At 50.3% G+C, this 14,845-nt stretch overlaps 1 protein-coding gene across 1 annotated transcript in view; it reads right to left on the bottom strand.

Moving 5' to 3' along the window:
* Ntsr1 (neurotensin receptor 1) overlaps positions 1 to 14,383 on the bottom strand; it is a 45,442-nt gene extending 31,059 nt beyond the window's left edge. Inside the window, exon 1 of the mRNA XM_021194859.1 lies at positions 13,237 to 14,383. Within this exon, the coding sequence (XP_021050518.1) occupies positions 13,237 to 13,950 (714 nt within the window). The 5' untranslated portion in view covers positions 13,951 to 14,383. The remainder of the gene's footprint in view (positions 1 to 13,236) is intronic.
* Positions 14,384 to 14,845: the final 462 nt, after the last annotated feature.

Genomic DNA, 14,845 nt, shown 5'->3' with positions numbered 1-14,845 from the left:
TGTACCATATTCAAACAGGGCAGCAGGGAGCACGCACCGCACTATTTGTGCAGAACGGCACTGCTTGACCCCCACACAGCAAAGTAATGAGGAAAGCCTGGATGCTTCTGAGGGGAGCAGGCCTGTAGGTTTCTGGGAAACTGCAGGCAGGCAGCTAGCATGGCATCCATCGCCCAGGGAGAGTAGAGCTGGGTCCCATGGGCACATCTCCAGGTCCTTTCTTAAACATCTGTCCTCCTCACTTGAAACTCTTGACAGAACACTTTCTAGAGCAGGAGGAATGGACTGGAGCAGCTCCTGCAGCGGGAATCTGCCTCACAGACTCCTGAGAACCCATGCCTCCGTGGAGCCCCCTGGCTTTACTCCCTCCCTCCACTTCCTGTGCTCAGATTTTGTCTTAATTTTGATTTTTGAAGACAGGGCCTTGCTTTGTAGCCTGGTGCTTGAGATTTGACTGCTTACAAGGCCACCCCGCTGACAGTTTTGGCCAGGATCAGAGGGCCCACCAGGATGTCCATTTGTGTTGTGAATTAGTTACAAAGGTCAAGGAAGAATGCCATTAAAACCCAGTGGGAGGCCATGGGAAGGGTTGAAATGTTTTCTGGTGTCAATCACAGCCATTCACCTTCCATGGGATAATGCTACAATGGTCCAGGTCAGGTCCCAGGCCAGAGGGTGGGTTGGATAGGCCTATTTATACCACTCAGAACATGTTTTAGTCCTGCCCTACTACAGGAACAGGACAGTGAGTCTCTTGGGGAGCCACAAGGCCCAGGAGGCAGATAGAACTGGATTCAGGTATGCAAGGAAGAGTGTCCAGCCTTCTGACCAGGGCCTTGCCACATCTTCCTAGAGCCTGGCTCTCTAGCCTGTGTCTAAGGACACCCTGAAGCCGAGCAGCCCTAGCATCATTTCTTCCTTCCGTTGGGAACTGAACCTAGTAATGTCCAGCACTGCTGGTCTTCTTTGTCCCCACAGTGGTACCTTCACTGACCTGGGCCCTAGCAGAGATTCTCTGGGACATGATTCAAGTTACAAGACAGCAGGAGCCAATAGGTAGGACTCAAGCTACGGATGCTGTGGCAGTGACAACCCTCTGTGCTGTCACCAGGATCAATCTGTTCCTGCTTTTGTTATACCGTAGACAGGATTCTGCTGAAATTAGCTAGCACATTCCCCTTGGCAACTAGAAAAGCTAAACAGAGAAAGCAAGCTGGTCAAGTGGAGGGGCCTTTCCACCCCAGGCTAACGAGAGGTGTGGGTAGTGATGGAATCCAGAGGCAGCTGTGGGGAGTCGGTACAGATAGCATTGGGGAAGGCGCAGCCAAGCGAGGAGCTGGTCTGACTTCTCTTGGGGGCCCCCGCTGGCGTTTATCCAGGAGCCCAGAGAGAATAAGAGCCGTGGTTAACATCTCAGTATAGGATGCAGCAAAACAGAAGATAGCGGGGCTGTTCCAGCCAAGTGGTCACCCAGAAGGCAGAGACTGTATGAGACAGGTTTACAGTTTGTCCTCCCTGTGTCCCAACTTGCCCTGGCAAGGTAGTCTAGAAGGAAGCCCAGCTTGAGGCCCTGTCTTGCTGGCCTTAGGAGTCATCTTCAACATTTGTGGACTGGGGTGGGAATTTCTGAGGTTGCATCTGGATCCTTCTAGTTTGTTTTTCTTTTCCTGTTTTGAAGGCTCCCCAGTGTACCGGTTAGGCATAGCTCAAGGATCAGCAGTGGCTGTGCCCTGGAACCAGCAAGATCAGACCTGGAATCCCGTCTCTGCCTCTCTCTTTAAGGTATACTGAGATAACATGATGGTGCCTGTGCATGTGCGTGTGCATGCGCACGTGACTCTGGTTGCACTTGTCTGTGCAGATATGATCAGATCTGAGATGCAATTGTCCTGACTCAGGCTGGGTCCTAAATCTCATGACAAATGTTGCTAGAGAGCAGATATTCAGAGAAGAAGGGGATGTGAAGACCAAGCCAAGACTGAAGGGATGTGGCTGTGAGCCAAGGACACTTGAGTCCATCATTCCTGGAAGAAAAGGAAGAAGCCTCCTAAAGTCCCTGAAAGAAACATGGTCCTGAGAGACACCTTGGAATTTGGACCTCTGGTCTCTGGGACCAGGAGAGAATATATCCCACAGCTGTGAGTCGGCAGTGTGGTCAAGCCCTGGGCTATAACAGCCACAGGTCTCAGGCATGCTCTAGAGACTCTTTGAGGCTCTGGGCCTCTCACAGCAGGCACAAACTTGTTTGAGGTTAGAGCAGTTTAAAATGTGGGCATCTACCCCTGGCGATTTTCTTTAGAAGCTCTAGGAGCACTGCCTGGATGATCTGCCACAAACACAGGTATTTTTAATACATTAGACGGCTCCTTTTAAACAAGCTGTCAGGCAAATTAATTGCAGGAAGTTTAACAGGCGCTAACGTGCCTAAGAGCCCTGCAATTACCCGCTTCCAGTGTACAGGCGCATTTGACAGCCTGGGGACCCTCGGGGTGCTAAGCTGTTCCAGAAATGCTTTTTTCTGTTAGGGGTGCGACCCTGGTGACCCCAGATTACTGCCCCAGCATCTGAGTAATGTGGGAGCCTCTAAGGTGCAGAGGCCAGACAATCCTCCTCTGCTTGGATCAGAAGGGCAGTACTTCAAATCAGAATCTGGTACAAGGCACATCACCAACTTCACATCCTGGAATTTAGTCCAACTCTAACAAGGGAAGGTCCTTTAGGAGTACGGTCCACCTCAGCAAAATGGATTCTGAAGTTAGGCAAAATCTGGGGTCTCAAACTTGTTTGAGGTCTGCAGGGACAGAGGAGGCTTTCAGGATGGCCATTCTGTTCCTGTGTCCAAAAGCACACCCGCTGGCACACAGAGACTGTGGCTAGCCTCCACCCACCCCACCCCCACTTCAGGCTTCTTCCTCCATGTTTCCTTGCTCTTCAGCTAAGGGACACTGGTGTCTGACTCCTGACATAGGAGTACTTCCCTGGGCACCATGCAGGAGTGGAATGGCCTTCAAAGCTGGCTTCATAGCATTCCAAATGCTTTTCCTGAGAGTGGTGCTGGGCCCCAGGATTATCAGGTAGAACAGGAGATTATGAGGCAATGACAGAGCTCTCAGACTGAGGGTAGCCCAGCCTGAGGATCCTTAGGGTGGGAAGGGTCTTGCCCACCTTGCTTTGTGTCTTCAAAGGTATCTGGTAGAGGCCAGCATCTGTGGCCCCGCAAGGAGCTGGACCCAGGGTCCCAGAGGCAGGTTCTAGAGGGCTATCAGCCAGACGGGATGGCCTCTCTTCTCCCCAAGGCAGTAAGTCTGACTCTGAACAGTTGCTTCCTACTGTGCAGATCCTGCCTGCGGCAGACAGGTTTATAAATGAGCTAGTCCCACCTGGATCCCGACCAGCTCAAAGGCCCGGATACCGGGTCCTCAGCTTCCCAAATGACATGACCCAGATGTGCTCTGCAGTGTTCTCATGGACTCTCAGGAGCTGGGGATGTGTGGTTCTACTGAACTCTTGGAAACTACGCGCTGGACCGACAGCTGGCTGTGAGCATTTAGTCCTAACAGTTCCCAGGGAGAGATTATTTCCGAACAGCTCTAGGGCTCTCTGAACCTTGAGGGGCTGGAAGTGTAGTATCTTTAAAGAGAAGAACCGATTTTGAGTTACAAGAAAACAAAGCTCTCCCAAGAATGCTCTTAACCTTTAAATACACCAAAGGAGAGTTACAGGAATTTACAATAAATTCACCTTCTCACAGACAACTGGCTAAACATGTTGAAATCCAAACAATTCCGCTCCTTTTATAAGTCTTAGTGTAAGAGTTGCTGAACATTTGTCAACTAAGCCCCTTTGTTATGTCCTCTTTACAACACTGTTGTAGTAATTCCTTCAAGCCAAAGTTTTGCATCTTAGCTGCCTGGGATATTTGTCCATGTAGGCAGTGTTTAAAGTCTGGAGAAGGCTTTTGTTTGAGATACTGGACAAGATCTGCTGCTATAAACACCCATAAACCATCACCAGGTGCTTAGGCCCCATGTTCTGACAGGCTGCGGGCAGCTCCCAGCACCACAGGCTCTTCATCAGTCCACTGTTTGGGGGCACTTTCGCGATGGAGTCTTTGGGAGCTGAAGTCTTTGTCAGGACAGCTCCTTAAGCTGACAAGGTTGAGTTCAGGGACTGGCCTGTGAATCCACACAGGGCTTCTCTGTGGGTTCTGTGCTTTGAGTAGGGCTTGATGCAGACAGAACATGGAGGACTCCTTAGAGAGTAAAACCAGAGGGGAGGGACTATTATCACACTGATCTTTCAATCTAAAGTTACTATTGAAAGATCCAGGAATATCACCCTCTCCAAAGGAAAAGATGATCATTAGAGTCATTAGATCCATCATCCATGGGATTGTTACAGTAACATTGAAGGCATATATATATATATATATATATATATATATATATATATATAGTGTGTGTAGCTGTAATGTGTCATCTACAGTATTTATCATCAATTTAAAAACAATCAAATACACAGAGAAATAGGAAAAGGTGACCTACTGACAAGAAAACGTGTCACTTGGAGCAGACCCCAAGGTAGACCAAGGTAGAAGTGGGAGGCATATATGGGCCTCATCACAAGCCTCTCTTTACCAGATTCTCTCAGGGAAGTGCAAGGACAGCCCTTCTAGACATTTACCACAGCACCAAATAGAGAGCTGACCAAGGATAAGACAGAAGACTCTGGCTTCCCTGGATACAGGATGGAGAAAAGGAGAACAACAAACTGAGAATCATGAGAGGAAATCCGAGAGGAGATGGAACAGACTGACCGAATCTATGTCTGACCCAACATGTCTGACCCAACATGAGTCCTGGGATTGTCTTCAAATGGTACATGCATGGAACACACAATACAGGGTTTGAGAACTGAGCTGCAGCCATGAGCCAATACTAAGTAGAGTATACAGGGAATAACCGGGGACAGAGCTGATTAGGGACAGCTCTTAGTAACAGAGCTGATGTCAGTGCCATAATCAACAGATGGTACAACCGAAGGTGCAGCTCACACTGGACTAGCTGCCCACCTCAAGAAAATACCAGTATTCTCCGGGGCATTCACACAATCCAAAACACCACAGCAAAGTTAAAAATGCTCAGGAAACAATCTAAAGTTACTACTGAAAGATCAGGAATATCATTCTCAACAAAGGAAAAGACGATCATTAGATCCATCCATACGATTGTTACAGTCACAATGAAGGCCCATTAAGAAAACAAACAAATAAACAAACAAACAGCAACAAAACCTGACTCCTTCTGGCCACAAGTTTGGAATCTCTGGCCTGGGTGAATATCTACAATTCCTGAGGGGCCTGATCAATCACCTGCCCAAGGGACCACTGTTAGGAAGGTGGGCTCCCCTCAAACTATGCTACAGGGATAGAGGGAACAATCTTCCCTTTAGAGAGGTACTGTCATTTTCCTTTCCAGAATCCCCCAGTGCATGGACCCCACAAACCACCACAAGATCCAGCTGTATGGCCTCACTTTCCTGAAGCAGCTTAAATCAGAGAGAATCTCTCCCAGCCCTCCTTTCCTTTTTCTGTCGGTTTTGGATGCTGGCCAGAACCAAAGCTACCCTCACACACATGCACACACACACAAACACACACACACACACACACACACACACACACACACACACACACGCGCACACATGTGTACATACGCATGTACACACGCACACACACACATGCATGCACACACACGCACGCATGTGCACACATGCACACACACATGCACACACATGTACACATGCGCACACACACACACACACAGCTATGTGTCTGCCACTTTTCTGACTCCCCTGATGGCTTAAATGACTTTTTTCCCTTTGTTTTTCTCCAGGCAGCTACTGAGATTGACACTGGGCCTGCCCTGGGAGTTTTTCTCTTTAAACTTTAATGGGATCATCCTTGAGCTTGTATCTGAATCGGAATCCATTCTTAAATTGTTTTGTTAGTGAAACTAAGAATCCAAAGAGGGGACCTTGATTTCCCCTGTGTCGTCTGGTGATCACAGAGGAACCCAAAAGGATGACCCAAAAGAAGCAAAAGCCAAGGCTTTAACAGGCAGTGGGGCAGACATGCAGGTATCTACCCATTATCCCAACACATAAGACGCTGGGGCAGGAGTATGCTCATTTGGGGATAGCTTGGGTTATACAGTAAGATCTTAGGTCAAGACAAAAACAACAACAACAAAAAGCCAGCATTGTGACCAGATTGTCTGAGGTACAGAACTGTCTGCAATGAACGGGAAGATAAGAGCTCATAAAAGAAAAAGACTGTATTACAAGACCAACAGAAACATTAGCGGTTCAAGACCAGCGACAACCATTGGCCCTTACAGAATAATCTGTTGGTAACAGAACATTCTGCCACTGTCCTGTGCAATATCCACCAATGTAATCTATTATCTTGGGTATAAAGCAGTCTCTAACAAACTAAATTTATATCCTGTGACATAAGTATCACAAATTTATATCATTTGCATATCCTTCAAAGACAATAGGGTCGGGTTAGAAATGGATATAGCACAACGGACTCTGGAGAGACATCCAAGCATCTAGGAAGCAGAAACACTTCTGAACAACCCATGAGTGAAACAAGAAAATATCTGAACAATAAAGGATACATTCTCAAAAAAAATTGAGATGCCACTAAAGCAGAACGTAGGAGGAATTTTGGAGCATTAATTGTTTATACGATAAATAATGAAGTTCGTGCTGGGCTTTGTGGCTCGCGCCTTTAACCTAACACTGGGGAATTAACTTCCAGAACAGCCAGGACTACATAGAAAAGCCCTGCCCCAAGAAGAAGAAGAAGAAGAAGAAGAAGAAGAAGAAGAAGAAGAAGAAGAAGAAGAAGAAGAAGAAGAAGAAGAAGAAGAAGAAGAAGAAGGACAACAACGACGACATTCTTAAACCAACAATCTAAGTCTTCACCACCATAAGAAATCTAGACTAATAAACTGAGCATGTTGTGTTTACACTGTAATCCCAGGCTAAAGCCAGAGGATTGTTGCAAACTCAAGGTCAGCCTGGGTTACAGAGTGAGACCCTATCTCAGAAAAACAAAACAAGAAAAGCATTCTGTCAGCCCAGGGAAAGAAGGACAAATTAAACTCAAAGGAAACAGACTAAGGAAATGAAAACCTTAATATAAATTAAATTAAAGACACAATAGAGAAGCCGGGCGTGGTGGCACACGCCTTTAATCCCAGCACTCGGGAGGCAGAGGCAGGCGGATTTCTGAGTTCGAGGCCAGCCTGGTCTACCAAGTGAGTTCCAGGACAGCCAGGGCTATACAGAGAAACCCTGTCTCGAAAAACCAAAAAAAAAAAAAGACACAATAGAGAAACTCGGGGAAACTGAAAGTGTTATGTGTGCGAGCATTTCCCTGAGTGTATACCTATGAGCCACATGCATGCAGTACCCACGGAGACCAGGGGCCATGTCAGATGCCCTAGGACTGAGTAACAGACAGTGGTGAGCTGCCATGTGAGTGCTGGGAATTGGATCCTGGCCCTCCAAAAGAGCTGCCAGGGCTTTTAAACCCTGTTGATGTGGGGCAGGAGCAGGGGGGTGCGGAGAGAAAAAAAAGAGGAAGAGGAGGAGGGGGGGAAGGAGGAAGTGTGGGAGGGAGGGAGAGAGGGAGGAAGGGATGCAGAGTCAGGTCTCTGCTTGCTCCCTCCTGGCCCCAGTCTAAGCCATTCTTCTGGAGTAATGGAATAAGGTAGCTGCTTCCTTACTGCTCTTACTATCCCTACATTGCTTCCTGAAAGGCAGAAAGACAGATCTGTACTCTTAAAACATTACGCCTCCATATGGTTCTGCTGGGAAGCTTGACGCTGTTCATTTCCTGGCGTAAAAGCCACATTGTCATCTGTCCACTAATGCTCATGGCTCCGGCTGCCCCAGCTCTAGTCCGAGTTCCACGCTGCACACGACTCTCTGGGAGCCTATGAGAGAACTTTGACCTACCAAGCGGTATCCCTGATCTTAAGGCCTCCACCCTCTCAGAGGAAGATTCCTCAGAACAAGCTGCTGGAGAGACCTGTCCTGGACTCTGCCTCAGGCAGCAAGTATCTCTCAAAGGAGGTGGCCAGGTGCTGACCAGCTGGCAGTGCCCCCGATGTGGTGTCCTGCGAACCGTAGGGGTGTCAAGGATGGCTGATGGAAGCGCTCTAAGGCTCTGGGAGAGAAAGCAGGTCTGGGGTAACAGTGTCTTGTGCTCTGCTGTTCTACAAAGAGGCCTTGACTGCCTGCCCACGATTCTTTGTTGTTCCCCGGAGTGGAAGGAATCCTGCAGGTTGTGAATTGAGAGCTCCTCCAGGCTCTGGCAGTTACAAGCATCTAATATGAATTAACTCATCTACGGTTGGCAGGTGAGGAAGCTGTGTCCTGAGTCTTGTGGCGGGACATCTGTAGAGCTGAGATTTGAACCCAGCTCTGGACTGCTGCTCTGGGGTAGCCCCCAAACTGTCCATTCCTAAGTGATGGCTCAGGCGTTTGGAGTCTCTGCCAGTTTACCATCTAACCCAGCCCTGGCACCGGTGTCTGGGTTGAAAAGGGTAGTTTCAACTTGGCCAGTCTGATGGGATGGTTTGTATATGCTCAGCCCAGGGCGTGGCACTATTAGAAGGTGTGGCCTTGTTGGAGTAGGTGTGTCACTGTGGGCATGGGCTTTAAGACCCTCATCCTAGCTGCCTAGAAGCCAGTATTCTGCTAGCAGCCTTCAGAGGAAGACGTAGAACTCTCAGCTCTTCCTGCACCATGCCTGCCTGGATGCTGCCATGTTCTTGCCTTGATGATAATGGACTGAACCTCTGAACCTGTAAGTCAGCTCCAATTAAATGATGTCCTTATAAGAGCTGCCTTGGTCATGGTGTCTATTCACAGCAGTAAAACCCTAACTAAAACTAACTAACTGACCAACAGCCTGTCTTGTTCTAGCTTACTTCTGAAGGCTGTGCTAAAACACTGACTGATAGCAACCTGGGGAGAGAAGGGTTTGAGAATCTCTCCTCCCTTTAAAGACAAACAGCCAGAAAAGTCTTGCAAGGCTGTATAATCATGGGTTGGGAAATGCAGATGGACAGGCCTTCAACATTGGTGCACGGTCCAGAATACTGACAGTGCCCTCCATGCCAGCCTGGTCCACTATTTGCATGTGACCATGGGGGCATCTCTGTCACGTTATCAGACTTGATCAGCCAGAGTCTCTGCCTCCCAGTACAACACAGCAAGATGATGACACGAGGCTCTGCTCAGAGGACAACCCCCAGTGCTCTTGGCACCGCAGGGCTGCAGATGTCTCTTCAGGAAGTGTCATTCTGAGGGTGAGACCTGGGAGCCCAGTGCTTGGCTACTATAGGAGCTACATGGACAGCCTCCTGATCTCCTGTGGAGAGGCTCTTCCTCGAGGACTTTTGCCAACCCTGGGCCCCTCTCTGACAGGGTCTGATTATATATATATATATATATATATATATATATATATATATATATCTCCATATCCTTGTCTCTGCCTCCTGAGAGTTGAGATTTCAGACATGCACCACTATGTCCAGGAATATATAGCATGATGTGGTTTTAAAAGCTTTGATCTGGAGAGATGGCTCAGTGGTTAAGAGTAATTTCTCCTCTTCCAGAGGACTAAAATTTGGTTCCTAGCACCTATATGAGGCAGCTCACAGCTCTGAAACTCCAGCTCCAGAGAGTATGGCTACAAACAGCCAAACACACACACACACACACACACACACACACAAGTTATAAATAAAATAAAATAAAAACTTCAATCATCAGGATGGTGAAAATTCTCCCTGTGAAAGACGACAAGCTATATTTGACACCTGGATCCACAGAAGAAGGAGGGAACTGAACTCCACACGCATGTACCTTCACCTGAGTATGTGATTGCGCTCTCACACACACACACACACACACACACACACACACACACACACACACAGTAACTTCAAGAAAATCAAACTTTGACCATTAAACACTGCAAGCATGTATAAAGGATGTCGATATTCAATATTCACTACCATTTCACTCACACACACCTGTGACCTTTCCCCCCAGACGGTGTTTCTGTAAACTCTATTAAAACCAATGGTCCCCCTTCCTTAGTCATGCCCAGAGGCTGTTCAACATGTCAGTCACCTTGCTATTGATCTGCTGTAGACTTGGGGCACCACCTCTCCCTGTGTTAGCCTCTCCTACCCCTGGGAGGGAGTGTGTACCTTATCCAGGGCTGCTGCTGCTGTTGGGTCTGACTGCAAGAGGAATGCTTCCATTTTTATTGGAAAAAAGGCTTTCCAAAGGTAACTCAGCAGACGATGGGGAGGATGGGCATAGCCCTTGGACTCACATATCTTTCCATGTATCTTTCCATCAGTGCATACTACCTGGACATGGGAACACAGGATCTATCTGAGCTGGGACACAAACTCCAAGGTTAGCAACAGAGTACTTTAAGACCCAAGGTCAGAGCAGGAAGCTGGCCTGGGTGGTGTCAAGGACGCATGTGGCTCAGGTACAGTACTGGAACCCTCAGATACCATGAAGTCCCCGAGTCTCCAGCTCTTCCTCCTGTCCATTGGTATCAGAGCCAGACCTCGAGCCTTTGGGAGGAGCTGGGCATCAGGGTTCACCTATTGTTTTGGTTTTCCCACTGCCTGCCTGGTTCTACCCTATCCTGCTATGCCCCAAACACCTGGCATCTAAACTGTTCTTGGATGCTCAGAAGTTCACCACCTAACTCTCGGCTCATTTTTTAATAACTTCTGTTTACAAGTGCTTGAACTGAAATCCTTAAAGTGTTCAGAGTAGCGGTCCTCACGGAAGGCACTAAGGCAGAGGGATGTCCCTGTTTTGGAAAGAGGCCAACACTTGAATACTTCCAAATATGGCCATGAGAAATGGCACAGCCAGCCCTGACTGGAGGCACAAGTAGGACAGAAGGCAGCCACGCTCATATGCTTCATGTACCGAGACATCTTGGTGGGCACTGCAAAACCAATGATCTCAGGAGCAAAACACATCTTTAGATGGCAGAGAGTGGTTTCGGAGGGGTGAGAGGGCCCGTGCCTCTCCCGAGGCATGGTCTCATCGAATGCCCAGAACAGCTGTGGTCCCAGTCAGAGAGACCTGGTCAGCTGTTAACATGAGACAGAGGAAGAGCACACTGTAATCAGTCGTTCCAAGAATAAGGCTGAGTCTCCTAAGGGAAAATGGAAGCTCTGTTCTCTAGGGGCACAAAGGCCACCAGTAGGCACTTAGTAAACACTCAGCCTGCGCTGTGACAGCTACTGAGGGGAGCCTCGCCCAGGATGGGTGCTCAAAATGCATTGCTGATGGACAGTGACCAGGACCCTGTCAAAGGGATCCGGAAGCTGCCAAGCGATGACAAGCCCCAGACGAGAGAGCTTTGGGAGGGAGGAGACACCCTGTCATATGTGGATCCAGTTCTGGGCTCCAACAGGGGTTCTGCAGGAATCTCAGAAAGGGTTTTGTCTAGCGGATGTGGATGAGTTGTGCTTGCCCCTGGCCCAGGTCCGACAGCTGGAGGGGCTGGGTACAGTGTGGACTGGAAAGGCCCCTTTCCTACAAAACCCATCAAAGACAGGAGCTTGAAGGAAGAAGCCCGTTGCCTCAAAGAAAGCAAGGAGCCATTTGAATCCTACTGCTTGTCACATGGAACACCCAATGAATGTGCGGTTGCCTTAATGCAGGGGACCTTGGACTCAGCCCTGCTGAGGAGTGGCAGCTCAGGGGGGACCTCACACAGGGACATTTGTCCCCATGGCCCACCTCAGAGATTCACTGTCGAGTTGCCTGGTATCGGAATGTGGGTTACAACTGACCCAGCATTTCTGGTTTCTGGGTGTCGCCTGGACATACCATGTGACCACAGAATCTCGCTGTGAGGATCTGGGAGTTTATAGATGGCTTGGTGAGGAAAGCAACAGACAGGTGGCACAGCCAGCTTCCCTGGAGGACCCTCTAACACGGCAGAAGCTCTCGGCCAGATCCTCTCATTCTCTGCTTGTCTTGACCACCCTGTGGTTAAAGAGACCCCTCCCTGTACCTCCACGGTTCCCCAGGATCTAGAGCCAAGAAATTATTCAAAACTAACTTTCTCCCCCCCCCCCCCGACCTCTCTCTTTCCTGGTTGTTGTTGTTTTCCAGCTTGCCTCAAACTTGTAATCCTCCTGCCTCAGCCTCTGGAGTGTTGGCACAACCATGCCTGGTTTAAAATGTCACTTCGGCTCTGGCTGCCCCTGTGGATACCCGCTTCCCACCTCAAGGTCCATTCCTGATGAGCTCCGTGTGATGTTAAGTTACTCTGCTAGTATCTTCTGAGGAGGGCTCCCATCTGGTTTCCTGTGCTATGCTCAGACCCACAGAGGACTGTGATCCATCATCCCAATTTCTTTTTACCTCATCATACCCCTCCACACCAAGACACTCCAGATCGCTCTGTAGAAACAGCACCACCAACAGCAGCAAGGGCCTGGAGTGTTTCAGACTGCGAACCCCTCTCTGAGCCCTCCTGACCATGTTGTGGTCACCTCACTTTGCAGGCGGAGAAAGTATAACCCAACTGGGAACAAGTCCAAGATTAAAGCTCCAGCTCTTGGGTTTGGGTCCAGGAGAGGCAGCCAGAAGAAGGCCTTGGGGACTCAGCCTGGGAGGTCAGGGATTCCTGATGGCTGATGGCAACCCTCTTCCCTGATAGTACCCTCAGGCTTACAGTAAATAGAAGTCGCTGATTGGGGCTCAAGCCCCCTTCAACAGGAGGGGAGGAAGCAGGGCCGGGCATGCAACTGGGAGTGAAAAGTTGAGGAGGAGTTGATGGCTGTGCCTCGCCCCTTCCCAACCTCCTAAGAGCAGCCTTGCTGAGCGCTCTCCATATGTTGCTCAGTATGATGTCACAGGGGCCTACTTTGGGACAAGGGAAAAGAATAAAGTGCTTCTGAGGCACAGTTCTTTCCACAAGGCAACACTGCTGTGTCTCTCCCCAGGTGGTGCCTTGAATCACTGGGACTTCTGAGGTGACACTGCTAAAGGTCTCTGTGTGGCTCCAATAGAAAGAAACAGCCAAACGGGAAACCGGCTGCCCTGGTATGCCCTCTAATGTGCCACAGCACAGAGTCCCCTTTTAGATGTTCTTACCTGGATGACGACCTTGACGGTGGCTGTGTCCACCGTGGGTGTGCACACCAGGCCACCAGGGTGCTTGCCATCGGCACTGCGGTTCTGCAAGCCCATGGTGAAAAGCATGGGTACAGCCAGCAGCGCCGAGGCTAGCCATATGGCACTGATGAATTTCTTGGTGCGACTGCGGGACATGAGGGTCTTGGCCTTGAAGGGATGGCAGATGGCCAAGTAGCGCTCCACACTCAGGCTGGCTACGTTGAGGGCTGTGGCATAGGTGCAGGCATCACGCAGGAAATAGTAGCCACGGCAGCCAGCATCCCCAAAGGCCCAGGGATGGTGCACCCAGATGAAGTTGTACAGCTCCACGGGCATGGCCAGCAGCAGGATGAGCAGGTCAGACAGTGCCAGGCTGCCCAGGTGGTAATGCACAGTGCTCTGCAGGCTCTGCAACGACTTCTTCCGCGCTAGAGTGAAGGCTGTCACCGAGTTGCCCACAGTGCCCACCACAAAGAGTGCCAGGTATACAGCGGTCACCAGCACCTTGGAATAAATGTCAGTGTTCACGTCCAAGTTGCTGTTGGGCTCCAGGATGGATTCTGAGGAATTGCCAGAACCATTGCTCAAGCTGAGCGCCAGGAGCATCGTCTCCAGTCCGAACTGTGGCCGTGGGAAGGGCTGGGCACCGGGTTCACCGGGGGCTCCCTGCGGCACGGAGCTGTTGAGGTGCATGATGGGCGCTGGGTACGTGGCTTTGTCCTGCACCTTTGAAGGTGAAAGTCCCTCCAGGGGCAGATGAGGAGGCGCTCAGAGGAGAGGGTGTGGAGGCTAAGGGGGGCGTGCCGTCCGGCGGGGAAGCCCGCTATCCTGGGAGCTCTGGGGCTCGCGACGTGCCGGCTCAGGGATCCACTCTTCTTTCTCCTTCAGAGTCTGGGATATGCTTTCCGGTTCTTCCTCGGCATCCCCACTGGCCCCGAGCCTGCCTAGATCGGGGCTGCTACCGACCTCCAGATTCTGTGATTGGTTCTCTGCACTCCTGGGTGGCAGCGATGTCCTCAGGACCGCGACCCTGCTGGCTTGTGCTTCGTTGGGCGAGCCTGTGGCGCAGAGCGGAGCGCACGCACGGCTGCCCAGCGTGCTCACCCTCGTTCTCCCTCTTCTGCTTGGAGCTCTTCCCGCACCCGACTTCGCACACCTCCTGCTGTGCCGGAGCCTGCCGGGCTCCTCGCGCTTCCACTGAGCTGGCGGCTGCGCGGCGCGCCCAGCAGTGGAGGAGGGTGGGTGTTGGAGAGTCAGAGACGCCACAGTCACTGTCCCCTCCCCACCCGGATACTGGCTGATGGTTGCTCCTGCACGCTCCCGGGGACCACCTGGGCTAGGATGAGTACCCCAGGAAGCAGAATTCCCTATAAGGCGAGGGAGAATGAGGGGCTATTGGATCTTTCCTTTCAACCTCTCCTGGGCAGCACGAGATCTTTCTTTCACGATCGTTGGTCCCAACTTCTCCCACCCCCAAAAGAAAGCTACCCTTAGTCGCCTTCAGCTCCCTTAGGGACATGAGTGTGTACTCGAGGGGAAGGCGGAGAAGGAGGCGGCACCCTGCTGGTATGGCAGGGCCTTTGTACAA

Source organism: Mus pahari, chromosome 3, assembly GCF_900095145.1.
Source record: "Mus pahari chromosome 3, PAHARI_EIJ_v1.1, whole genome shotgun sequence".
NCBI classification, from domain to species: Eukaryota; Metazoa; Chordata; class Mammalia; order Rodentia; family Muridae; genus Mus; species Mus pahari.
This window is presented reverse-complemented; position numbering and strand designations above follow the sequence as displayed.